The 27,817-nt window shown below is 34.9% G+C and overlaps 4 protein-coding genes across 11 annotated transcripts; 3 read left to right on the forward strand and 1 right to left on the reverse strand.

Annotated features, from left to right (window-relative positions):
• The first annotated feature begins 472 nt into the window (after positions 1 to 472).
• Positions 473 to 4,525, forward strand: LOC109103167 (calpain small subunit 1-like). The gene is made up of 11 exons (XM_019116523.2): positions 473 to 714; positions 1,169 to 1,225; positions 1,323 to 1,353; positions 1,541 to 1,633; positions 2,909 to 2,966; positions 3,053 to 3,117; positions 3,212 to 3,280; positions 3,394 to 3,472; positions 3,675 to 3,791; positions 3,903 to 3,961; positions 4,047 to 4,525. Exons 2-11 carry the CDS (start codon positions 1,179 to 1,181, stop codon positions 4,071 to 4,073), a joined length of 645 nt encoding a protein of 214 aa, XP_018972068.1. The 5' UTR covers positions 473 to 714; positions 1,169 to 1,178; the 3' UTR covers positions 4,074 to 4,525.
• Positions 4,526 to 4,673: 148 nt separating this feature from the next.
• Positions 4,674 to 13,852, forward strand: LOC109103168 (synaptosomal-associated protein 25-like). 5 transcript variants are annotated; one of them, XM_042739685.1, is made up of 9 exons: positions 4,674 to 4,891; positions 8,446 to 8,529; positions 8,687 to 8,781; positions 9,199 to 9,240; positions 10,396 to 10,444; positions 10,818 to 10,935; positions 12,400 to 12,537; positions 12,990 to 13,134; positions 13,224 to 13,842. In XM_042739685.1, exons 4-9 carry the CDS (start codon positions 9,220 to 9,222, stop codon positions 13,287 to 13,289), a joined length of 537 nt encoding a protein of 178 aa, XP_042595619.1. In that variant the 5' UTR covers positions 4,674 to 4,891; positions 8,446 to 8,529; positions 8,687 to 8,781; positions 9,199 to 9,219; the 3' UTR covers positions 13,290 to 13,842. The 5 variants fall into 5 exon arrangements, with proteins under 5 accessions (XP_042595619.1, XP_042595620.1, XP_042595618.1 ...); XM_042739686.1 differs by lacking the exon at positions 10,818 to 10,935 and adding an exon at positions 11,370 to 11,481; XM_042739684.1 differs by lacking the exon at positions 8,687 to 8,781 and having other exon boundaries at positions 8,352 to 8,529; positions 13,224 to 13,852.
• A 1,205-nt stretch (positions 13,853 to 15,057) lies between these two features.
• Positions 15,058 to 20,619, forward strand: LOC109103179 (myb-related transcription factor, partner of profilin-like). 3 transcript variants are annotated; one of them, XM_019116536.2, is made up of 5 exons: positions 15,058 to 15,375; positions 16,307 to 16,533; positions 16,648 to 17,103; positions 17,208 to 17,258; positions 19,363 to 20,619. In XM_019116536.2, the coding sequence occupies exons 2-5, from the start codon at positions 16,395 to 16,397 to the stop codon at positions 19,857 to 19,859; spliced, it is 1,143 nt and encodes a 380-aa protein (XP_018972081.1). In that variant the 5' UTR covers positions 15,058 to 15,375; positions 16,307 to 16,394; the 3' UTR covers positions 19,860 to 20,619. The 3 variants fall into 3 exon arrangements, with proteins under 3 accessions (XP_018972081.1, XP_018972080.1, XP_042595624.1); XM_019116535.2 differs by having other exon boundaries at positions 15,060 to 15,379; XM_042739690.1 differs by lacking the exon at positions 15,058 to 15,375 and adding an exon at positions 15,404 to 15,949.
• Positions 20,620 to 21,193: 574 nt separating this feature from the next.
• LOC109103184 (XIAP-associated factor 1-like) lies at positions 21,194 to 25,413 on the reverse strand. Of its 2 annotated transcripts, none has more exons than XM_042739692.1 (8): positions 25,227 to 25,413; positions 23,943 to 24,078; positions 23,690 to 23,746; positions 23,352 to 23,583; positions 23,146 to 23,213; positions 22,819 to 23,046; positions 22,252 to 22,316; positions 21,194 to 21,653 (listed from the first exon to the last, which is right to left on the reverse strand). In XM_042739692.1, the coding sequence occupies exons 1-7, from the start codon at positions 25,259 to 25,261 to the stop codon at positions 22,278 to 22,280; spliced, it is 795 nt and encodes a 264-aa protein (XP_042595626.1). In that variant the 5' UTR covers positions 25,262 to 25,413; the 3' UTR covers positions 21,194 to 21,653; positions 22,252 to 22,277. The 2 variants fall into 2 exon arrangements, with proteins under 2 accessions (XP_042595626.1, XP_042595625.1); XM_042739691.1 differs by having other exon boundaries at positions 21,194 to 22,153; positions 25,227 to 25,410.
• Positions 25,414 to 27,817: the final 2,404 nt, after the last annotated feature.

Here is a 27,817-nt window from a genome sequence, read left to right on the forward strand (position 1 = left end):
ACAATGTCCAAATAAATGCATGGTCTCAACATACTTATTACAGAAAGTTCAAGTTCATGCTAGAATTGTGTGCTTTAAAAAATATATTGTTGAATTTGATAATTTATTACTGTTTATAATTCTTTTTATTTATTTATTTATATAACAATAACATATTAAGCGACCATTAGCCTTTTTGGTATTTGTATTGCTTGATTTTTATGTTGGTATTCCAAACTCCAAATGCAATTCTTTTCAGTGTTAATAAAAGATTAGTCAAACTACTGTTACAACATTTAAAATTTACTTTACTCATAAATCTAAAAGTGTTATTCTAAAGAAAAGCATAAAGAAAATTACCTAGGCAAAGCATTGCAGTTTTTTCTTTCACTTCAATTATTTGTCAAATACTGAAGAATATTGAGGATGTAATACAACATTTGTACACTAGGGAGCGCTTGATACGCAGTTTGAAATAGGCATGACATCTTAGCTAGCCTACTAGACAAATTGACGTCTTGACGCAAAACCTCTGCTGTGTTGTTCGTGAAACATCCCTGGTTTTAGGACCCAGAGTTTGACAAATCAGTGAACTGGGTGTGGAGAGCTGCTCTATCCAGAAAGAACGGATCGCCTTAGGGAGACTGTGACACTTGTATCTGTTGAAGTACCTGAGCAGCGGGACTTTTCTTCTTCTGTACCTTTCCGCTAGATCTATTCAGCGTCTTTGTTCCGGTAAGTTCTTATTTTAACGTAGTTTATTTTGAAAACATTGCCCATTTCTTATGTGCGTCAGGATTAAACCACAACGCCCTGTTAAACTTTACATTTACATTTGTTTTTGCAGTAATGTTAGTTAAACTAAGACAGCAGCATAAACGTCATGTTTTCGTATAAACCCAAATAACGTTTTAGGCCTGTAGCGTGCTGACAGTTATAATGCAGGAAGTGCAAAAACCATGGTTACCGCAGGTAAACACCATAAATAGTTTATGTATATATATATATATATATATATATATATATATATATATATATATATATATATATATATATAATTTACTTTTTTTAACTACTAGGTAATGAAAAAAATAGTTTTGTAGTGAGCTGACTGTCACAGCTGTTGGTCTGTGTGTATCTACTGCAGAATAAAACATTGTATAATCATATGTCCAATCATTTTGTTTAGAGTGCTCAAGATGTTTTTGGCCAACAAACTTATTAAAGGGTTAATAGATGTTGTCAGGTAAGTCTGTACTCTCACTACTGCACGTCCTAAGAAAAACAAATACATTTTCAACAATTCATCAGTGATGATATCTTTTTTCTTTTTCTTTTCACAGCAACGTCGACCAGTTTATTCCTTCTGATCCTGTGAGTTTGCATATTCCTATATTTATTTGTTTATTTAATATTTTTCATTGTGTTGAATGGTTGAGGTTGTGCCATGTCATTAAGCACTTTGGCGAATCCAGGAAGTCAAATACAGTGGTCGATAGATTTCTTACCTTGAAGAAGTTTAATGCACTTCTCACCATTCTTAACTTGTCTGCTCTTCCAGCCTCCTCCTAGAAGACCACTCGCTTACACAAACCAGAATGAAACCGATGAAGAGAGGCAGTTTCGGAGGGTGTTTCAGCAACTTGCAGGGGATGTGAGTAAACCTGCCACGGCCACAGACCTTTTATCTCTTCTTTCTGATGTTGTTTTTAATTTCCATTTTATTGCAGTGTCTGATGAAGTTTAAACAGTCTGAATTCATTCAGCAGCCTAATTCACTTTTAGGAAATTTTTATGTTTATCAGTCTCTTATTTTTGGGAGATTAAATATTATTTTCTATGATCTGGGTCTTAATGTACTTTCCCATACCTCTTTAATGATCCCATTACCTGCATACAAAGGTCCATCGAGGTATTTGCGTCTGACTTCAGTTTTACTAATCAGACACTTCAACACTTTCGTCACATGTTCTGGTTTCAACCCAGAACCTTCCACAGGCATTGCCTACATTGCTTTGCTCCACCCAGCAAGGCTTTCCCTCTGTTTTCAGAAAAGTCTATTGTCATTATACAGGCTTGTATATGTTATTCAGAGTTACTGATCTTCAAAGAGAAAAGACTGGTGTGGTTACACCAGGCAAAACTAGTCCAGGGGCAAGAAGTATGACTGGATCTTCCTCTTTTTCACATTCCTGCCATTGTGAAGTAGACTGTCCCGATGGATTTGGTTTGTGTTGAGTCATAGAGGGGCGTGGAAACCTGCTTTACTGCAGTATTGGATTCATTAGATGTGGGAGTGCTCTTTAAAGTTAAATAGAGCACTCTTTCCTTTTTACACTAATGGAAAATTGCTGTCACAACATGATTAGTATTAGAGATATCATGCAAGTGATTTTCCCTGTCACACAATGGTTTGCACCGTAATATAAAACAGTGGTTCTCAAGCTTTTTGACACACAGACCCAAACTGTACCATTATGACAACACTGTTTGTTTTCAAATTTTATTAGTTGATGTATTAAATTAAATAATTCAGTTTGTGATTCTATAATATTCCACATTTAGTTATGGGGAAATACATATTTTACATCTTGATATTTTGTGTGTGTGTATTCAGCATTTTAATTCATTTATTAAATTAATTACAATTATTAAAACACATTCAGTGTTTCTGGTAGTTAGAATGAAGCTTGCACTTCTCATGGTATTGCTTCCTTATGATAAATCGCTTGTATTCGTCATTTGTAAACATCTGCTAAATTAATAAATGTGATTTTTTTTTAAGTCATCCCATCTCATTGCCCCCAGGTTTGAGAACTACTGTTATAAAATACATATTTTAAATGCATGTCCATGTTCTGTCTCAGTGTTTTAGACATTGCTCTCTATAAACGTTTTGACTTTTTTAATCCATGTCCTCTTATCATAGGACATGGAGGTGAGCCCTAATGAACTGATGGGCATCCTTAACAAGATTATTTCCAAACGTGAGTTTCTTCAACATATATTGATGACACAAATGAGTCATTATGTAAAATATTCTAATAAGATGATCTCTGGTTTTCACCTCTAGATGGCGATCTGAAGACAGATGGTTTCACTATTGAGTCCTGCAGAAGCATGGTGGCAGTAATGGATGTATCCTTCAATATAATCATGTTAACAGAAAGATGCTGATTATTACATTTTATGAATACTGTATGTCGCTTTTGCCTTAACTATCTGCTCTCAGAGTGACAGTACTGGAAAACTGGGATTTGAAGAGTTTAAGTATCTTTGGAATAACATCAAGAGGTGGCAGGTAAAAACATTGCTCATTTAATACTTTTTATACTGGGGGACTATTTTGTCTCAACTAACTATGAATATCAAGATTTTAATAATGAGTTTGCAACCTGATTTTGTTTAATCCAGGGCATTTACAAGAATTTCGATGCCGATCACTCTGGTGTGATTGGGTCTGATGAGCTACCTGGAGCTTTTAAAGCAGCAGGTGAGTAGTGTTGTCAGTACTGAAATGGTTGCAGTTTGCATTACTACTTTCAAAAGCATGTGTGTGTGTGTGTGTGTGTTTTATTTCAGTATTGTGGAAAAATACTAGTATATTTACCAGTCATTATTCTGAGTCGGCAAGTCAGATTGGAATAGAATATAGTTTGTTGGGTCTAATTCATAATTTCCCATCCCTCCATTAGGGTTCCCACTGAATGACCAGCTTTTCCAGTTGATCGTCAGGCGATATAGTGATGAAAAGGGCAACATGGACTTTGACAATTACATCGGGTGTCTTGTGCGCCTGGATGCTATGTGTCGTATGTTGACAGATTGTTTTGCCATCTTAATTCTTTTATCACAGACTTATTATATTTTTAGTTTCAGCATGAATCGCCTCAATGTTTTTTTTTCGTTTTTTTTTTTTACAGGTGCCTTCAAGACACTTGATAAAGACAACAATGGCACCATTAAAGTCGACATTCAAGAGGTACTGTATGTGAGCTATAATTTAAGACCACAAAGAAACAATAAATTAGCTCATATATGACTCTCTTTTGTTTTTTTTTTCACAGTGGTTGCAGCTGACAATGTACTCCTGAATATAAAAGAATATACTTCGCCATCAAGATTATATTCTTTTGACAGTTCCTCTTTGTGGCCTGTCATTGTCAAATGCCTTTGTTTTAACTGACATAATTATTTGTTTCATTGTTAGCTATGACAGCATGATCATACTGTGTCTTTACACTAGGTGGCAGCTTTGTTGTAACGCTTGTTTGGATCCTTAGAGGTTCGGTGTGTGCCATATTTCCATATTTTATTCCATGCCATTGTGCCCTTTTCATATATGCCATGGTTTTATCATTTTATAAAGAGCATTCAACCAAAGTTTAAAAACCATGTTCAGAATAGAATAGTTTTAGAATAGATAATAGCTATTAAGGACATTCCAGAGCCATGTTATTTAATCACTGAGAATGAGTCAGCTTTCCGTTTTGCAGAGTTATTATGCTGATGCTCAAATAAACGTTATTTGTTTTGCACATACAAAGCAGATCTCCAGTCATTACGTGTGCAAACCATAGACTGTATAAAAATAGGCGCAAACACTGGTTGCTCTAAGCAACAAGTTTCACGCATCAGGGGCTGAAGTAGAAAATGACTGACAGTCACAACAGCCAATTAAAATCCCCAGCGCAAGACGATAAATACAAAAATAATAACCAATCGGCTGCACAAAGGGGCGTGGCCTCCGTGTTACCTGTGATGAAGACAACTGCCTGCTCGCGCTGAGTAGATGATGCTGAAATCAGATCGATGAGCAAACACAGGTGTTGAGCGCGAGGGTGAACAAGGGCTTTGTCTTTGCGCCATCCTCAGGGAAAATAACGCTTAAGCGTGTACCTGCTGTCATACAGTAAGTAGTTTATATATTTTTTGAAAAATAAACTTTAGGTAATTTTTGTAACCTAACTTACTGAAAAGTATATCAGAGAATATGGCGTCTGTTACTGCCGGGCTTTAATGTTGCGCTGGGATGCTATTTGTTTTATGGTTATTTTCATCACTCCTGTAGTTTTTTCTGATATGATTACTAGGTTGCAGATAGATGCGAAGGCAAATAATAACATACTCATCAGAGAGTTTCTAAAAAAAAGGCCTACAGCTACATAATTTAAAATGAAATGTATTCTATAAATACTTAATGTAATTGACATTATATTAGGCTATAAGAAGGTGTAAATCAAATGTTTTGTTTGGTGAGATTATTATTATTATTATCCTGTGTTATTACAGCTCATGAAGTCAAAATTGCTTTTAAAAGGCTGGTTTTGTTGCTGGACTTACAAGCAAATTAAAAAAGTAGGCTATTTTCTGCTTTGATTTGGTCTGTCTGTTGTGTTTGGACATCAGTGTCTCATCACTGAACAAATGAAATCCTCTCATTAAGTCCATGTCCACCTGTGGTTTTAAACCCACAGGCAAACCAGTCCAATAAATTATACAGTAAGGTGCTGTGCCCCAGGGAATGCTGCAAGATGAATAAATCTTGCTCTTTTCAAGGGACTCATTTGATGTTTTCAGGTATTAAATGTTGATGATCAGTCAAGGTTTGTTCTGCCTTCTTGGTATAATGCAAATCAAATCAAATAACAGTAAATGGTTTATAGACAAATCAATAATGAAAAACATGAAAAGAGATGTTTTTTTATTTTATTATTTTTTTAAGTCCATCATAACTTGGTGCAATAAATTCCACTCAATTTAGGCTAATGCTTCTAACTTGAATCTAATCATACAGTCTTCACTGACAATTTGTGTGCATTAACCATTTCATTGGTTTACCCCCAAAATAGGTTCCTGGGTTTGATGCCATTTGTTTCTCAACTGATTGAAACAAACTGATCCAGAAACTGCATTACTGCATTTCATAATAATTTGCCATCTAAAAAATAATTATGAACCTATGAACTTTAAAATTTTTGTTTAATGGTGATATTGACATAACCCCTCCCTCGTCCTGAACCACAAGCAGTATGAACTTTAATAAGTGATCTGGTAAAGGTGAGAGCCCACCATTTCTTGTTATTATAGATGTTATCCATATGCCATGACATGATTTATTGGTACACATGTGATCAGAGGTTTCTTACAAGCTGTACATCTGCTTGTTGCTATAGTAAACCAGACAATAGTTAAATTTAATTTAATTTAATTAAAACCAATTAAAACGAGAAAAGGATTGTGTGGAGTGTCATTTGGGGTGATTTTATATCCTGCTGATATAAACGTTCACCTTAAAATCAAAGGACTATAAATAAGTTTGTAATATACTTATTAATATGTTTCTGGTGTTGTGGTGTCTCTTAGTTGTTCAGAGTGGAATATAATAACCGTAAAAACATAAACCTCATAAAACTTTTTAAAATCAATATGGAATTAAAGGGAAAGTTATTGTGTTGGTGTGGAACAGTTGTACTTTTAAAGGAAAAGTTCACCCAAAAATTTAAATTTGGTGAAAATGTACTCACCCTCAGGCCATTCAAGATGTAGATGAGTTTGTTTCTTTGTTCGAACAGATTTGGAGAAATTTAGCATTACATCACTTGCTCACCAATGGAGCCTCAACAGTGAATGGGTACCATCAGGATGAGAGTCCAAACGTCTGATAAAAACATTACAATAATCCACAAGTAATCCACACGACTCCAGTCCACCACTTAACATCTTATGAAGTAAAAATCTTTCTGTCTGTAAGAAACAAATTCCTAATTAAAGTTAAATTTAACATTAAATTGCCGCTTCTGGCCAAAATACCAGTCCATAATCTGTAATAATGCTTCTTCCAGTGAAAAGTTCATCCCCTGTTTTAGCCTAAACCAAGGGTTTGAAGATTAAAGGGTGTTGATTAGGGCTGTCAAATTTTTTTAGAATTTAGAATATTCATAGAATAAAAAAAATAAAAAATAAAAAATCCACATTCGAATGCAAAACCGTTATCATAAAAATACCATATGATGTTTGCAGATATTTAACAAACATGCTAAGTCAACATACTTGTTTATCAGAAAATTAATGCTACAGTTAGTTATTCTCCTTTGAAAATGTGCATTCTGTGCGGAATCTCGGACTATGTTTTGGTTTGTGAAACCCGCCCACTGCTAGTTTACCCAATTGTATTTCAGCATACTGGGTTGCCAGTTGGTTGAAAACACAGTGTATTTCATTTTATTCATCGTCAACTGCACTCGTTCCTGTTTGTGTCCTCAATCTGGCAACCTGCGTCAAGTCTGAGGAGGAGGGTCCGGGTGAAAAAAACCCATACCCTCTCCAATATTTTGAATTTGGACTGCAATACCTAGTTCAACCACTCTGTGTCAATCCTACATACAGCACCTTTAATGCTTTTGTTATTAGCCTATCCTGTTGAACCCACTAGATGCAGCCCTGCTACGTTGTTCATTCAATATATTGTGGAAAACGGGAGCATCAGTGTGGAGAAAATGTTGTTTACGTAAAAACTGAAACCAAACCGTTCACACAAAAGCATATTTATCACATTTTCTTGAGGGACATCCATCAGCGTTGCACTCGCGTCTCGCACAAGAGAGCGGCATGTTTAGAAACCCGTGTAAAATTAAAGTTAAACTTTTAAAAAACATGTCTCAAGACTTTATTGCGGTTTTTACCCATCCCACTGTATCTCACGTTTTTAAATGTAGAAAGTAGCCTACTCTTTGTGATTGTTTTTCGGTCCTTTGTATTAAACAATACATACATGCATGGTGCTGTTTTTTTCTAATTGTTTAAGCAACTTAATTAATTATATATGGTTTATAAACATTATTTTAAACATTATGAAGTTTTATTCCCCAAAGATAGCCGTGTTATTTTATTACGCATTGAAGAAAAGTGCTTCATATTTTGCGTGATGCTCCCTCTTGTGGCCTCAGGAGAGAAGCCAAAAGCTCCCCCCCCAACTGAAATTATGCCTTTTAAATTCGAATATAATTATAATTTCCATTATACATCATATTTCAGATTTTTCCCTGTGCACATGTATCATGAAGATGCCTCAAAGGATGCAGAATAATTAACTAGCCTCATTGCTTTGTTTCAAATGCCTGCTGCTGTTTTTCTTTAGTAACGAAATAAAGGTGCAAGACATTGTGACAATTTAAACACACCCTCTAAACATTGTAGGCTCAAGGACTGGTTAAGGTTTGTTGAGATATATAATTTTCCAGCCTTTGTTCAGGATACATCCTAATTCTGAGATGCACCTAGCAATTAATAAATGATTATTTTGGTCTTGCACAAGGGGGTCTGATTTTATGCAACACATCAGCTGTGCCGTTTCTTCTCCGTTGTACCAGACCAATTATTGCTGTCAATCTGAGGCATGCTGAGCTTATAAAGCCTTTGCTCTAAGAATAACCGCGTCCCTCGACCTGTCCTCCCCTGCTGCAGTTCTCAGCTAGGATGGCTGCTGACTCCACCATGAGATCTGAAGTGGAGGAGCTTCAGAGGAGGGCCAATCAGGTGACAGATGAGGTAATGCTGCTAACAATCACCAAAGTAGCAAAGTTTAACATTGGTTTGCATTGATTTGCGTGGGTCTTCAGCTGATGGTGTGTTTTTCTGTCCTGTTTTGATGAGACTGCTCATCAACAGGCCTACAGTGATGACATCAAACATTTTCCATTCTCAGTTATTCCCATGGTACATAACAGCCAGGATGATGACGCTAAACACATTATATATGCATCTGCAGTATTATTATGATTCCCACTGTGACGAAGTCAGGTAAATTGTAAATGAAGCCATTATTCATTGCCAGATTTTCCACTGGGTGTTATGTAATGGATAATGTACACTCCATCGGTCTTTATCGCAAAATAAACCCTGGCAGGGTGATCTGGACCCTGACGCAGAGCGCTTATTACACAGCTACTCACCTAGTAAAGAAATATTTGCACATAAAAGAATGGTTTGAAATTGTTTTGTAATTCCACCTCTGGGGCTACATTGTTGTTTTCTGCTAATTAAAAAAAAATCCAATGCAGTATACAAAACAAATGGCCTAGAAACAATATTACATGATATTAAAATACTGAGGTTCTCTGTGGAAATTTTCACTTCAATCGATAACTTTGTTTTATACAGAGTTATAAATGTGTTCTTTTTAGTCACTGTTGTGTTTTGAATTTTTACCTCCGACAGTCCCTTGAGATCACTAGAAACATGAGGCTTCTGCTGGAGGAGGTGAGTGATCTTTATTCATAACAACATGTATAATATATTTAATAATTGTAATTACCTCATCCTGTGTTGTTGAACAGTTGTTAGTGATGATGTCAAATTAGTGTGTATCTCATGGGACAGATTCAGCCTGAGACCCAACAAAAACCTGGGATCTAAGAAATAAACCAAAAATGTTATTCTAGTTAACTAAGCCTAGAACCATAAAACAACCATTTTTGTTACTTAAAATGAAATATTTCATATATATATATATAAATATATATATTAGGGCTGTCAAATGATTAATCACATGTGGTGTCAAATTTGTGGTGTCTTGTTTACATAATATATTTGTGCGTATACTGTGAATATTTATTATGTATATATAAATACAAACACATGCATGTATATATTTAAGAAAAATATGTTATGTTATTTTTTAAATATATTTATATATAACATAAAATATAAGAATATGAAAATATAAATGTATATACATGTAAATATTTTCTAAATATATAATTTATGTGTGTGTATTTATATATACATAATAAATATACCCTGTACACATACATATATTATGTAAACAAAACTTTTATTTTGGATGTGATTAATCGTGATTAATCATTTGACAGCCCTAATATATATATATATATATATATATATATATATTTTAATTTTTTTTTATATAGTTACAAAGTTAGATATTTTTTTTTTTATTAAGGAAGAATTTTTTTTTTATGAATTAAACAATATAGACAAGACACAAAAACTAATAAAAATGACAAAAAAAACGTTACAACTGTAACTACAATTAAACACAGAAAATATATAAAAAACAAATTAAAAACAGTAACTATTATAGAATCTTGAAGAAAAACGAGGAAAAAACTATGATTCTGCAATATTTCAAATTGTGCTGATAATATAATTTGTTTTGATTTGTTTTTAGGGAAAATGCTAAATTCACTAGTAATCTCAGTTGTATACCTCACTGTTCAAACAATCAAACAAATCTGTAATTCTTCAATAAAACATAATTTAAAATAAATGTGATGATTATTTATTGCTGAGCACCCTTTTCTTAAATTGGCCTTTTTTTCATTCATGCAAGAAATGTATAAATTGCCTACTTTAATGTGCACTCATACTAAATTATTTTCAATTCTTCAACAGAGTAAAGATGCAGGGATCAGGACACTTGTTATGCTGGATGAGCAAGGAGGTAATGAATTATCTTCATGCACTTTGTATAAATAGAGATAAAATGTACAGCAGCTAAACAATCAACTAATTACTTGCAAATGCATCATTAGTTGTTCTTTTATCCTGTTGCATCTGTAAGACAGGTAGCTATTATCTTTATGCTAATGATACAGAATATGCACAAGATGATGGAGTACAGACCGCGCGTTCTTCATCTTTTGTTATTTACTCATCCTTTCAGTATGACATATATAAATACAGCCATATATGATTCGGTACATATGGAAATATATACCCTCTGTGTGTTTTTGTGTGCATGCTTGCATATTTCCCCTTTCAATTCCCCTTCCCCCTGCCTTCTACTCCTTTCCCCATCTCCTTCGCATGGGCAGAACAACTGGACCGCATAGAAGAGGGTCTGGATCACATCAACAAGGACATGAAGGAGGCTGAGAAAAATCTCACTGACATGGCCAGGTGTTGTGGTCTGTGCATCTGGCCATGTACAAAGTAGGTCTCCTTCCAGACACCTGAGCCATGGCTGCTTGGTGGTCCATGATGTCACCTCTCTGCCCATGCCTCTGTCCCACTGATAACCTGTCCTGCTGTGATGTTGCTACATGTTAGTCTTTGGCTGTTTTGTGAGCAGAGGTTCATGCAGGACTCCATGTAAATATTTGAAATGAAGATAAATGTTATGTAACTTGTGCTCACATAACAAATGCAGTGTTTGTAGATATTAATAAAATTTTTTTTTTAGTTCATATCTTTCCATTTCGCTTGTCATTTGGAGCTAGAGCTACCATGGATGTTTAGTCGCTTATGGGTGTTTGGCGCTTCTTGCTGAGAAAACGGTTGTTGTTTGTTAGTTTTTTTTTTATCTCGTCTCCATACTTTAACCCCTGAAACTTCCATACTCTGTGATCCCACCTTCCGTCATCCAGAGCAGCTTGAGCGGATTGAGGAAGGGCTGGACCAGATCAACCAGGACATGAAGGAAGCTGAGAAAAACCTAACAGATCTTGGCAAATGTTGCGGTCTGTGCTCCTGTGATAAGTATGTGATGTTTGGAGGGGCTTGGCTTGTAGTTGCTTGCATGAAAATCATTTTGCGCCAGTAATTGCTTGTGTGAACTCAAGAAATCACAGGAAGCTGGTTGGATGTATTGTCTTTTTTTATATTGTTCATATATTATATATTATATATTATATATATATATATATATATATATATATATATATATATATATTATATATATATATATATATATATATATATATATATATATATATATATATATATATATATATCTATATATATATATATATATATATATATATATATATATATATATATATTATATATATAATTGAGATTCAACACATTAGAATGATTTCTAAAGTGTCATGTCACACTGAAGACTGGAGTAATGGCTGGTGAAAATTCAGCTTGGCCATCACAGAAATAAATTACATTTCAAAATACATCAAAATATAAAACTGTTATTTTAAATTGTAATAACATTTGACAGTATTACTGTTTTTACTTTATCAAATATATGTAGCATAGTGAGCATAAAAGACTTTCAAAAATATTTTTAAAAATCGTAATTATTCCAGAACTGACTGGTAGCGTGTATAAATTTATATTGCTCTATATAAGAAATGTTTTGAAAGGAACAATACCTTTAAAAAAATTTAAATATCAAAAATATGCAACCTCGCTGGTCTTTAACATCAAACTACAGTAATGCAACTCATGACTTAAATTACTTAACTATTGCCAGACAAACAACCAAATAATGTACTGTGATTTGTGTGGTTCATTTAAAACAGATGCAACACCAACTGTACCTGTGTGTTCAGAGTCAGTGTTGAATCCCCTTCTAACAATTTCGGCAGTTACAGCCTACTGGTATGACAACTGGTATGACTTATCTTCTCAACTTTGTCTTTCTCATATGGTTTCTCTCAGACTAAAGGACTTTGAAGCAAGTGGGGCGTATAAGAAGGTTTGGGGTAATAACCAGGATGGAGTGGTGTCTAGCCAGCCCTCTTCCCGAGTAATGGATGAGAGAGAGAAAATGACCATGAGCGGTGGATATATTAGAAGGTGCCAGAACTTTTGGCTTCTCATCCATAAATTGACTACCATTTCAAAGCAATCGCTCAGATTTAAAATAAAGAAATAAACATACCTTTAATACTTTTTTGAGCAAGTATGCATTTATTGATTATATGTGACAGTAAATACATTATTTATGTTCTTTAGAACCTTACAATTCCATGTTTTTGAACACATAGAATGAAGTTTCTATAGGTTCTAAGTTTCTATATGACCCTGAATTCTGCTAATGGCTACTAAGAATCACAGGAATTAATTGAATAATATTAAAATAGAAAAACAGTTGTTTTAATTTGTGATTATATTTTACAACATGACTGTATTTTTGTTCAAATAGTTGCAGCCTTGGTGAGCAAAAGAAAGTTCTTTCAAAACATTTAAAAAATCTTAGCACCCCCGAACTTTTGAACAGTGTATAAGCAATCACTTGTCTTTGATAGAGTGACAAACGATGCAATGGAGGATGAAATGGAGGAAAACTTGGCACAGGTCAGCAGTATCCTTGGCAACCTCAGAAGCATGGCACTTGACATGGGCAATGAAATCGACACTCAGAACATCCAGATCGAACGCATTCAGAGCAAGGTCAGTGTTTGGAAGGGGTTCAGAAACATCTGTTCTACAAAGAGCAGCTGAACATTTTAATATTAACCTTTTTTTTTTTTTTTTTGCAGGCCATGGTCAATGAATCCCGCATCAATGAGGCCAATCAGAGGGCCACAAAGCTAATATCAAGATAAAAACATGGGATTTTCCTTTGAAACATTTACAGTCTTCTAGGAAAATGTGTGCACATTGGATACAAATTATTAAGCTGTTTATATTTTAAATTACTATTTACAGAACTTGGATTATTGCCTACTGATATGACTATATGATATTATTATGTTCCAACAACAGCTCTTAAATTGAATGAATGTTATTATACTGTCTCTAGTCTGTGCTGTAATTGTAATTCAAGCGTGTATTGTACAGTATAGGCTATAACGACACATCTTAATTTTTTTTTAAGCCTGCAGAACACTTTTCATAGCTGATAAAAGCTCACTATTCAGACAAAGCAGTGTCTTAAAGTTGTATTGGTAAATGTAATTTCTTTGTATACATTGAGTAGCTTTTTAAAAAGTAAATCCAGTTTAAAAGGTCAAGGGTTTGTTTCAAGACGGACACATTTTTATTAGTTTTTTTTTCTGCTATACATGGGCCACTTGCTTAGATTCTTCAAATAATCTTTCTTCTATTTTATTTTATTTTCAAAATAAAACAAAATTGATATTTTTCAGGTAATCATTTATTTTATTTCAAACCTGTGACTTTTTTTTTCTGTGGAGCAAATGATAACTGGCAACTTAGTCACCATTCACTTTGATTTAGTCTTTTTTGGCACAATAAGACTGAAGGTTACTCAGTGTGGGACATTCTCCTAACTAAGTAAAACAAAGTCAGCCAACTGTGAGTCGAAAAAAAACATGAAGGTGAATAAATGACACTTCATTTTGGGGTGAACTGTCCCTTTAAGCTGTGGGACAAATCTCTACGTAGCTTTTTTTTTCCGACTCATGCACGCATATCTGAGGAACTCACTACACCCACCTAGCGGCTGCTACAAAAAATTACAATGCCACTCCCCACGTCTGAAGCAACTCTGAAGCAGAACCTCAAAATGGTGGCGTTTTGTTGTATGGCCACCTCATTACAAAACTAAATGATGGTGAACATTCAACGAATACTCAAACATTTAATTTCATTTTGCTGCCTTCCGAACTTCTGCTTGATAGCCTATATTCCTATGATCCTCAAGAAGATGCAACTGATAGCGACCTGGGGTCCACAGATGAACAATAGTTGCAACACAATCCAATGTTTCTCCTTCAATCGCTTCAGTGTAAAGGCCTAAATTAATTCCAGCATGTGTAAGCCTACTGTGAGGAATAGCCCCTTTGTGATTTGTGTCGTTAATTGCTTTATTTTAACCATTTTATAATGTTAGTTGCTTACACATTCTCTTTAGTAGACATAAATATATTAATATGTACAGTATAGCACAAATCTTTGAAGTATAGCATATGTTTTTTTTAATACAGTTTTTATAAATTATACAAACAGGGCGCAGATCTTTTGAGCGATATATTTCATTAACGTGAACAGGAAATCGTGGAGTACAAATATTTGGATTATTTTATATGTTTTTTTTTTTATTTATATATATATATATATATATATAACAGAGATTGCACTCTAAGCGATATATTTCATTAACGTGAACAGGAAATCGTGGAAATAGTAGTATTTAGCTTATTATCTATCTAGCCGAATATTTTACAGCTGAGCATAACCAGAAAAATATATATATATATATATGCCTGTTTTAAATCTCAGTGTACAAATTTCAGACCAGGAATTCACTTTTTAATTTTTTTTTTATTATTATTTATTATTATTATTATAACTATTGGGACTGTAGCTTCGAAAGTCTCCAAACACCACAAAATAGCACATTAGACTGGAAAAAACGCGTACAAAATCCGCAAATATTTTTACGCGATATTTTTAACTTGTATGTGAATAAAAGGCGACTTAAATTTACTTTTATTTAATTGCAAGTTGGACATTTCCATGCTTATACTGGGCCCCAGGGTTTGCATGTACAGTTAGAACTGCTTCCACGCAGGCATAGGGAAGGATTACTATAGAATGTTGGCGAACTATCGTTGTGGAGGGGGAAAAACACGTAGAGCTGAGTCTGCGCGACGCAGGGGATCACTGCCTACGAAGTTTATCGGGCAAGACTACGCCGACAAATCCTAGGACGCATTCGGCCGCACTGTAGGTAATTACCACTCAATCTATCGCTAATATCAAGAGCAATAAAGTTGATCGCCATTCAAACGTACGCAGTTTCGATTTGACTCCAAATTGGTTCGTAAACGCGTCTACGAAATGCGTGCGTAGTCCATTTTTTCTACGACAGGCTAACGACAAACAAATTACAAATCCGTTTGCGTTTCCTGGAGGAATATTTGCTTATTACGATATCTGAATCTATCTTCACGCGGTCGATTGAATACTGTACGCGAGATTTTTGAGAAATGGCAGATTTGCACGCTCGAGACAAATGCTGTATGTCCGTGATGGCGCTCGCTCGATTCTCTGTGTTCCTATTGCTCTCTGACGATTAGGCAGGAAAACAACAAAGAAGCAGGAAGCATATGGGCACACCGGCGAGGCGGTGTGAGATCACGCCGCAATTAGTTGTAACAGTTAATTTAAAGTAAAAGGATCCTAGAAAAATAGGATTCTGTGCTTTGCCCAAATAATCTCTGTCTGTGCCTGTTCTGTCCTTTTAAAGCGCAGAACAGAAGCAACATTCATCACATGACCATAATAAATCAGAGGGACAGTAAGTTTATTGTACAACACAATTAGCACACACACACACACACACACACACACATATATATATATATATATATATATATATATAAACATGCATGTATACAATGCTAATTGTATATACTGTATAATATTTATGTATAATTAAAAGAAAATATTAAAATATATAGAGTATTTTAATACAATTAATATTTTAACTCCGCATCAAGAAGCCAAATATGAGGAATTAAGAACAGGTTAGTTGTATTTAATTAGTGTGTCACATCCGTTTTCTTCTTTGCTGAGTAGGTTGAAGAGAATGATGTTGAAAGCTTCTGGATGAATTTCACTTTTGATTTTAAATTTGTATCTTTTATTATTTCAGCCATATAATTCATCAAGCCTTCTGATGGATGAAGTGTAGAAGCCCTGTTTGATTTAGTTGATTAGTTTTGAAGAGCAGAGGAAGAAGGATGTCAGAGTTCATGCCATACCCTTACAGAGGGCCCGGAGGTGCTTTGATGCGCTTCAAGAAAAGAAAGTCACGTTTCACATTCCAGGAGGTTGAACTGCTGCTCAGTGAGGTGCAGAATAAACGGCATATTCTGGTTGGTAAGTCAAACCTTTTTATTTTCATATCACAAGATTCAATAGGATGTGAAATTATGTAAATTATGCTTTGCATATGTGAGGGATAATAGTTAAATGAACTCACGATTTGAACAGGAAAGTTCAACCGGGGCATTTCGAAGGATCTGAAAAACCGCACATGGGCAGATGTGACGGCACGTATCAATGAGGTCAGTGAGTGTCATCGAGAAATTATTGAAGTCATTAAGAAATGGGCAGACCTCAAATGCGACACCAAGCGGAGGGTGGCTGCCATGAGGGCATCGGGAGCCACGGCCGCCCAAATCGCACAAGAGCTGTCGCCTATAGAAACTATGGTGCACCAGATCCTTCAGATGTCTAACCCTAACAAAAATGTGAGCAGTTTGGCAAATGATGACCAAATGGATGACGAAGACGAGGACATTCCAGGTCTCTCTGAGATACCACACAGCTTCTCTCACATGGCAAATGGCAGGCCTCATTCGTTTGCTTTGCCAATGCCACCTCCCTTCCACACTAGTATCCCAGGCAAGAGTGATACAGAGCTTCCTGCACACATGATGTTCGGTGGTGAGTTCCATTTTTATTTTATTTTTAAATGAGGTAGGTGATTCATTACTGAGTGTTTGAATGTTCAAAATATATTAAATTTGTTACTTTTATTGTATTGATAGATTCATCAGTGCCTCTAATAGATGTCCAGACTGACACATCAGAAAAGGAAGGTAAGAAACAATGCAGAGAGAATGCAGATGGTTTTTTTAATAAATTTTTTTTATTTTTTTTTTTAAATTTTATTCTTTTTTTATAATCTTGTTAAAAAATATAGTCACTTTACATTGGGTGACGTGAATACCTTTTATGATGTTTTTTTTTTTTTTTTTTTTTGTGTGTGAAAGTGTTTTTTTGTGTCAAATTTGTAATGTTTGTGGTTGTTTATTCTTTATTTTGTGTTATATATTTGATTTTTAGGTTGTTATTTTTCATTAAAACTTTTTTTATTAATATTGGAAAATATTGTATTTGGGACAATAGATGATTAATATTTATTTGATTATTGCTTTTTTACATTTATAAAAAATGTAATATTTAAAAAACTCAACTTAATTATCTCATAAAAATATTTGAAAAAAAAAAACTTTTACCTCAAGGTATGTAGATTATACCTTGAAAAATACACACACACAAATTTTAATATATATATATATATATATATATATATATATATATATATATGTGTGTGTCTATATGTATATATATATATATATATATATATATATATATATATATATATATATATATATATATATATATAATATATATATAAAAAAGTTTATACAATTTTTATGTGATGTTTAGTGATGCTTACACAAAGTGACCACAAAGTGACATTTTTAGTTTAAAAAAATTAAATCTTGCTGAAATTGATATTGTTTTTGTTAATGTGGTCATTGTTTTTTTTATGGGGTTTATTGGGTGATGTTTAACTGAAATGTGTGTTGGCAGTGTGTGAACACAACCACCCTATAATGATAAAAAACCTTTTTTTTTTTATCTACTGAAATCTTTACCCCTTTCTCAAGTCGAGTCGATCTCGGATACCTGTCTGTGTGATGTCACAAAGACGGGCCCCTCCCACGATAGTTTGATTGACACTAGTGTTTCAGCACAGACTGGACTGGTGTCTTGTCTTAGACCGGCCCTGAGTTAGCTGTCATCAGTCTGCCATTGTTTCACCGCCGAGCAGATGTAGACAAGAATGACTCCTAAGCGATTGAGGTGTTCTGTTGTTGGATGTAATAATGAACATAGAAGCCGACATCTGAGCCGCTGAAGACACCGTGGATTACATTTGCGGGGTCAGCAGAGCTCATTAACATTTAAAGCAAAATGCTACAAAACTGCGTGCTCTGAAAATAGCTGTTTTTGATGGTAAAAAAGGTGTTTTTTACACTACCATTGAGAAATTTTAACCAAACTATAGCCCTGTTTGCACGGGATTAGTATTACATGGTGACCTCCAGTAATTTGTAATAATTGCAGAGGTTGTATGCGAATCAGCCATATGTGTAATTTGTAAAGTAAAAATTCCCCCGCAAAAGACCTACCATATTTCGCCGAACACAGAGGTCCTGTGATAATATTAGTCACGTGCTAATCTCTGTGATTTGGCCTGGATTTGGGCGGGTCGTATATCATTTTTCGAGGTTTTTGTTTCCTGTGCGCCTTTTTATCCATTTTTCGCAAAGAATGGAGCTGTGTTGGAGTGTTTAATAGTATTTTGGGTGCTGTCATATTCACTACACCATTCAGTTTGCAGAAAGAGAAAGCTGAAAAGGTTTTGAGGTTAATGTGTTACAAATAAATCATTTATAAAGCTTGAGATATTATTTTAATCTGGTGAAATATAAATGACACAGCGAAAGAAACTATATAATTATTTTTTTTTAAAATCCATCTGAACCATAGAACAGGACTCTCAAAGCCTTGACATCCGGGTATCTGGGAGATAAGTCAGTAAATTCGAGTAAAATCACAGGCTTCGCTTATCCCGTGCGAATGCACCACATGAAATTCAGATGTGGGAGGTTAATTTCAAAATCACACAAGGTCACTAGATAATACTAATCCTGTGCAAATAGGGCTTATGTTACAGACTTTTCACTAAGAACCTAAAGAATCATATAAACTTGTGGAAAATGGGCATCCGATGACCCCTTTAATTGACCGTAATGTTTCATGTATCCATTTTATATAATAAACATCTCCTAAGTTCTCTTTCAAATATGATGTTAATGTCTAAAATTAACATGTTTCTTATCCTTCCAGGCAGTAACATGCAGTTTATTGAACCAAGAAGCCAACCAAGCCAGAATCCTATTGGTATTAAAGGATTCCTCAGCCATCCTATTGCTGAGAAGAGCCATGTTCGAGAAAAACCTAATCACAACACAACATTTAACGGCCCCTCATCTGCCAGTATCCCAACATTTCTTGCACCTTCTGCAGTGGCTGCCTCATCGTCACGTTCCGCTCCTGCTCGGCTCCCTCCCCAACCTGCTCCTGTGGAGCCTCGCAGTCTGCAGGAACGTTTATCCCAGAGTGCCTCGCTCAGCCTGCAGGAACAGCAGGCCACCACACTCCTGATAGGGTCGCTGTCTCGCTCACTCGAGTCACTCGCGGAGTCAGTGCAGAGATTGGTCCACACCCAGCAGCAGTTTTCACGCGACACCTTACAGCTGCAGCGTGACACACTCCACGTCCTGCGTGACTTCTCCTCCAACGCCTTGACTCTCCTGCAGGACAAGGTCAATGGCCATCCGTAGCTCTATCCACAGCTGCATTTGGGAGCAAGTTACACAAACAGTGAATGCTGATAGCAAAGAAAATACAATAAGCTTGAGGATATAGTGACACTAGAGTTTATGGCAATCTCTGAAAATGTTTTAAGAGTTATAGAGCTGACAGGACTAAAAGATTTCCCTATTTATAACATAATAACCAAAATAAGAAGCACTAGAATCTAAAACAGGTTCTTTGTAGAGTTCCTTGTATGTACCGACTGAATATTTTCAGTAGATGGCTGGGTCTCATAGACTGTTGGACCAATTGTGTGCTGTTTTACAGGTAATTTAAAAGGGCAAAAATTATTTAAAAATTGATTGGTAATTTAATATAATTATATTTGTGGTGCTTTTTAACATATTGCAAAGTGGCCATTAAATTGGCTGCTTTTAATTTATGTAATCTGATTATTATTTGATTTTTCTTTATTTAGCTTTGTTATTCTGATGGTTTTCCATGTTTAACTTTTAAATCGGTTTCTGGCTGACACGTTACTTATCAGATCTGCTGTATATGTTTATGTTCTTTTAGCCAGGTGCATTATCTGTTTTAAGTTGTTTCTCTTAACTTGAATTTCCAAAGACTCATTATTGTGTTTTATTCTTCCTCCAGATGTGATTTAAAATTCTGATTGAAGGCACATTATCTTAGCTGTAGCTCCGATGGACCTGTGAAAAAAATGTCTCCTGCTTTAAAACCCAATGTAAAGGAAGGAAATAAAACATATAAATTTAAATATTATTTAAAATGATACTAATTTTTAACTGAGCTGCTTTTCTTCCTTCAGATTAAAGGAATAATTTACCCGGAAATGATCATTTGCTGATGATTTTCTCAACCTCAGACCATCTAAATTGTAGATTAATTTATTTCTTCATTGGAACTGACATTGAGAAATTTAGCATTATATAACTTGCTCACCAGTGAATCCTCTGCAGTAAATGGGTGCCGTCAGAATGAGAATCCAAATAGCAGATAAAACATCACAATAATCCACACGACTCCAGTCAATCAATCAATTTCCTGTGAACTAATCTTTTAAGTGTGACAGAAAATCAGGACAAAGGGTTATGGCTACCATATGTAGTTTTATGTCTGTTCAGTAGCACAGCAATCATTATCAGGAAATACAGAACATTCAAATTGTTATACAGCATGGGCTAGTGAAACCTGCAATTGTATGATGGTTAAACAGCTCATCACAAATTTTTATCTAACATGTTAAACTCAAAGTAACAACTCATGAAAGTTTATGAAGAGACAAAGGTTTATATAATGGTTTGTCAAAAGATGAGAAAAAAAGAGCTCAAGTTGCTTATGAGATTATGACTAAACGTTTATTCTTGAATTTGCATTCTCAACACTGATCTCTGGCAAGAGGAATACAAAAATATCCACTAGATGTCTCTCTTGCACTTTTGTTTCCAAGTGTAGAACAGGTTGTTCAAAAAATTATTTTTTTTTATGAACCTTGTCACATAATTTAGTCACATAATACATACTAGGAGGACCAAGTTTACCACCCGCAAAAAATAAAATTTGAAGAATAAATTGTAATAAAATTCTACTCAATTACAAATGAACAAATAGAGCAATAAAAACATTTTAAAATGTAGTAAAACATAATTTAAGTAATATGTATTAAAAGATACTATAGGAATATTAAGATTTTAAGGAAAGGCAATCCTGACTGAAACTGTGCCATCTTGTGGTCTCCCCTAATAAATGGCCATGTTTCTCCTTATTTTCACAATCCTCTTCATCTGTTAGATGGTCTGCGGAATCCTCAGGGTATTTCGAACAACGATATGAAGATGTTGGCATGGAGAGAAATAGTTTAAAGTCTAGAATATACTAAAAAATTTCATGCACCTCATACAAATAGTTGTCATCTTTATTTCATTTTTTTTTTTGCCATGGTCTTAGGTTTATCTGGATTTAACATGCAGTAAAGTTTAATCAACAGATTTATGAAAGCGCCATCTGCCTCATAAAATGGGTAAATAGTCAGTAATTAAACAATTAAACAAAGTATGTACATAAAGTACCCTTACTCAAGATGTCAAAAACATTTGGCATTTTTTTACCGTTCACCTGGCCTATTTTGAACATTTTAAAGAGCCATTATTTTCAAATTAAAATCATACAGTGGTTATAAGAAGGATTGTAAACATGTTTTTAGTTAGTTTCAGTAATTTCAAAAAAAAAAAAAAAATTAAAAATATATTTAATATTTTATTTATGGTGATTGGCGAGTTTACAGTTTCCAGCAACCCTGTAAAGGTAATTCATACACATATTATAATTCATCAGTTGCACTGCAAAGTTATATTGGTGATACATTATAAACTAAAGTATTATTTGTATACTTACATATTTGGCTTTGATTTCACCAGCCATCATGCCATGCTCAGATGTCTGTGTAATTCACATTTTCTCTTTAAAATAAAATTGAAAATAAAATATAAATAAATACATAAACACATAATTAACAGTATACATTATATACTACATAAATTACAGTACTGATGAAAGGTTTGGGCTCAATTTTCCAATGTTTTTTTTTTAAGGAACATTGCTTTTTCATTATTGCAAAAAGTTCCTATTTCAAATAAATGCTGTTCTTTTGAACTTTCTATACAACAAAGGAACCAGAAAAAAAGTATCACAGTTTCCACAGAAATATTAAACTGTTTTCAGAATTAATATCAAATTGATCAAAATTTGAATATGATAATACAGAAAACATTTATTCTAAATTACTGTTTTAAATGTACTATTTTACTGTCTTTTTAAATTTTTGAACAATAGTGTACTTATTTTGGTGTAATACATTTAACAAGTTAATGATATTTATCAAATCAACAACAAAATTACGGTTCAGGTTCAACATGAGGTTGCACAAGTTTAAAATATCACTATGTACAGAACAGTGAGTACCTCATGCCATTCCAGCGTCTTTACAGGAAGAGCCAGGTGACAGAGCGGACAGGTGCTTATCTTATCCAGGTCCATGTCAATGTTTCTGTCTCTCTTCACCTTGTGCAATGATGAGAAGGAGAAATCTGCAGCGTCTGGAGTGCTATTTCCAGGATTGGGGTTGTCATCCTCTTCCTCTGAGTCATCATCCTCGGCGTCTACAAACTGTAAGGACTGTTTGCAAAGCAGCTGGTAAAAAAAAAATAACCAAAAGATCTGAGGTGTTAAAAATAGATTTTCATAATCACATATTATAACTACATATTCTTATTTATTGACACATTTTACCTTGTGTTCCTTCAGCTTCTCTGAGGGAATGTATTTCAGACAGCTCTGACACTGCAGCATAGACTGCTCTGAAGATAACAGATATGCCAAATGCCAGTATTTTACAATCACAGTTTGTCTGAATACCTTAAAATATGCAGAACCTGGCAATACTAAGACTTGTAACATATCTATAATGTTTCAGACTGATCATGTCATTGACTAACCATCTGTGTCAGAAGTATCATCCTCAGGGACAAGGTCTTTTAATGTTGTGGGGGCGGAATTAGAGCAGATCTGAGCGTGATCAAGCTGGTCCTTCAGTTTAACGTACCGGCCACAGTCAGAGCAGCGCTCCGTGCGACTCCCACAGGACACTTTGTGCTCTTTTAGATTGCTCAGAGGAAGCTTAAGCTGACAAAACTCACAGATCTGTGGCCTCTCAGTGCACTCATCTTTCTGTAAACAAGGAGAGATAGAAACAACAAAGGAATAAGTGTGAAAACACTCTAAGAGAGAGCAGCCTCAGACTTAACATTTTCACAGTACGAGATTGAATACTCACCTCATGATCCAACAGATGCCTTCGTTCCATCTTTTTATTGCACATCTTACATTTTATCTGTGAGACATAATGAAAAATGAGACCACTGACATGGTTTCTCAGAGGGGGAGATTACAGTGATGAGTAATAAGCATGTCAAGTCGAAAACGTTTAGCTGGAAAATTCATCCCAAATAATCTTTTGTGACATAAAGGGACAAGGGCCTGTAAAAAGCAGCAAAGTGTTAACCAGTGTTGAGTGGTGGGGTGGTGACCTCTGTGTGCTGTTCGGTTTTATGCTGCTCCAGTTGATCTCGAGGCACAGTTTCATCGCAGTCAGGGCATACACACAGAAACCTCTTACAGTGTGGTTCGTGCAGGTCATAGTTTGACTTCGCCACCTCTTTCTTGCTGCATGCAAACATTGGAGAGACTCTTTACAGAGACTGGAGAATGGAAAAGGTGTTATGACACTACAATGTTATGGTACTTCAAGGAACAGTTCCCCCGAAAATTTTAATTCTGCAATTATTTACACACCAGCATGCTGTTCCAATCCTTTATGATTTAGTTTTTTCTGTGGAACACAAAATATGTTTGCAAAATATCAATATCCTGGTCACTCTTTTCCATATAATGAATCCAGAGGGACTGGAGATGTAAAAAAATAAATTAAATAAGTAGACTTTCGTCATGGGCCTTTGGGAGTTCATAATAGAAGCAGCTAATAGTCTAACTCTAATTAGTAAACGAATCATTGAATCAATGAATCGCTTGATTAGTTCACAAAAAGGGTCTCAGTGTCCCACACAGGTTAAAAGAGCTGGAGGAGAAGAGTAGCTATTTAAAGACTTACATCGGGGTGTAATATCACTTGAGGAGACTTGAAATATAGAGCACGAGTCGTATGGAGTTCTTCTATGACACTTGTACGCGCGTTTGCGGTATTTTACATTAAAAAAAAAAAAAAAAAAACCTTCACTATTATATAAAGTGGCCAGGCTAACCTTGTAAAATCCACTTGCTGTGTTCCCCTAAGAAAGAAAGTCACAAGGGTTTGGAAGGACATGCACGTGAGTAGTAAATGATGCTAGAAATGTTGTTTGAAATATTCATATAACCTGACTGTTATGTAGCAACAGGCTTCAGCCCGAGAGCGTTTAAGTCACAAGGTAATAAATAGCTAGCGTTAAAACCTTTCACCAATGTATCAATACAGCTGAATATCAGTGATTCAAATGTAAAATGTAAATGTAATCCGTCGCCATGTTACAGCCACAGCTGGTCCCATAGTTTCACTTTGTTTAAATTAGGTTATCGACAACAAGGTAATAGTCATTATTGTTGAGAAGGCCTATTGTTGATTAAGTAGAATATGTTTTTGTTTTCGATATTTTGTTGTTGCTGAATACTGTAGTAGGAATATTATTTTTTGTTGGTGTTATTATAGTCGAAGAATTTTTTGTTTTTTTTTTACATGCGTTGGCAGTGAACACAGATAGACGTCTTACCGAAACTCTGTGCGCTAGTATAATTAGGCTACATTATAAAACACTTACCAGTGAGTACATAAAATCAGTTCCTCTTCGTCCATAGCTAGAGTGAGATGACTGGGTTACTGTGTTGGGGTTGATATTTTCTCTTACCCTAAACAGAAAGTGAAACAGAAACTTAAGGTGTCGTAAATAAGTGTTTCTTATTGCCAAACCTCTGTTGCTAACTCCTAGTAGGCTAACCACTTATCTATAATAGAGAACAATTCAGTTCACGACGTCATGAAATTTATATTAGATTTATATAGATCAGTGATAGTAACACAATCCTGTTTTTAGCTATAGGCCTATATGTGTTTGTGTGTGTGTGTGTGTGTGTGTGTGTGTGTGTGTATATATATGGTTCATTATTGTACTGTAGGGTGCATTAGGGGATGCTTTTTAAAGAAATTATACTTTTATTGTGCAAGGACACATTAAACCAATCAAAGTGACATTTGAAACAATTCTATTTCAAATAAATGCAGTTCTTATGAACTTTCTATTCAACAAAGAAACCTAAAAACTGATATCATGATTTCTACAAAAATATTGAGCAGCACAACTGTTTTCAACAGTGATCATAAGAAATGTTACCTGAGCACCAAATCATTATATTAGAATGATTTCTGAAGGATCATGTGACGCTGTAGTCTAGAGTAACGACTTCTGAAAATTCAGCTTTGTCACAACAGGAGTAAATTACACTTTAAAATATATTAAAATCATTTTTTTTAAATTGCAAAAATATTACACAGTATTACCTCATACTGTGTTTTTTTAATTAAGCAAACAGTCTTGATGAGCATAAGATAAAATTATTTTAAAAAGCACTGACCCAACTTTTGAACAATATGGATTGGCGGGGTATGTTTCATACATGACTGTATCTAAACAATTTTATACTATGCTATTTTGCGGTTAGATGTATTCATTTATTTTATATTATTTGCCAAACTGATGCTATGAGGAAAGCAAATTCCAGTCTTGTGTTTACCTGTATTTAAACTACACATTTTACCTTCTCAAGTGAAGTAGTTTACTCATTTACAATGTATATGCATTAGTATGGATCAGTTCATGATGTTCAGCTTTGTATCTCCTCTGGATGATTATTGCTCAACTCACATATGCTGTCACTTTAGTCGAACCATTAGGAGTCTGACAAACTTCTGGATGGATGTCTCTCATTGGCCCCATTAGCAGATACTCACTTATTGACTCTCCAGTTCAAGATTTTATTGAGCTGTTAGTTTTGGAAAAATTTTCTCTAAATAATTGAACAAGGCTTTTGTGTCAAGGCCTCAGAGACATCAGCAGCTAATGGATGTTTGTCAGCAGAAGCAGCAGAGAAGCAGACAGCTGTGTCACGCCAGGGGAATCACAGTAATTACGGTATTGAATTTTGCATTTTCACTCTTGCCGCAGATGGGTGTGGACAGGGAAGTTTACACAGACCGGTTCATTCTCTAATTCCTGAGTGGGTCATCTGTCGCCTGCAATCTCTGATCAGAATTGTGATCAGCATTAGACCTGCTGTGGCCAAATACACACAGGGGTAATCTGGCCTGATGTTGTTATACATAAACCAGTGAGTAATTATAGTGTAAGATTGTACGCTGCAGGCCTGGACTGCACACTTTGTGTGTGTGTGTGTGTGTGTGTCTCTTGTTATATAATATTAAAGTTCACAGTTCCTCACTCCACCATTTCGACCAGCCAACAAAGAGCAAAGCAAATGACAGGGACGTTAGCATCAATTCAACAGTCAAAGAGTGAGGAGTTCTAGTCTTACATCCTTAAAGGGATAGTTCACACAATAATGAAAATTCTGTCATTAATTACTCACCCTCATGTCGTCATCACGCCGGATCTGGGTCAGCGCCGGTGCCACTGCACGCTTGTGTCATGGTACTGCCGTGAACGCGCATCCACAAGAGATGCAGTAGAGATGAAAATGTGGAACAAACTGGTTATTTTTATTTTTTTTTTTACGCAAAAAAGTATTCTTGTAGCATCGTAACGTTACAGTTGAACCACTGATGATGTCACATGGACTACTTCGTCGATCATCTTGGTACTTTTCTGTGTCTTGATCTTGTAAGGACCCTTGTTGTCTATGCGAGGGTCTGAAAGCTCTCAGATTTCAACAAAAAATTCTTAAATTATGTTCTGAAGATGAAGTCTTTCGGGTTTGGAACGACATGAGGGTGAGTAATTAATGACAGCATTTTCATTTTTGGGTGAACTATCCCTTTAATCTCTCACCACCTCTTCTTTCGCCCCCCTTGGTGATTATATTAGTTTCTGATCTCTTTAGAGTTTTATTGCACTAGATCAAATTGCTTTTATAAGCACATTGGAGACAACTGAGTTGTGAGTCCAAAAAAGAATGAAACTAAATATTGTTTTATTGCACTGCAGACCAATGTTACAACAATTTCATAAAATGACCTTGGGATTGGTTTCAATGTTATTTTGAGATCGTTATTAGGAGGATGTATATTATGCTTCTTATATTACATTTTATGACAATCACCTTTCATTTATCCTATTTTAGTAATAAGACATTATTTGTTTAACACTTATTGGCCTGGTTTCACAGACAGGGCTTAGAC

The sequence above is a fragment of the Cyprinus carpio genome, chromosome B15 (assembly GCF_018340385.1).
Source record: "Cyprinus carpio isolate SPL01 chromosome B15, ASM1834038v1, whole genome shotgun sequence".
NCBI lineage: Eukaryota > Metazoa > Chordata > Actinopteri > Cypriniformes > Cyprinidae > Cyprinus > Cyprinus carpio.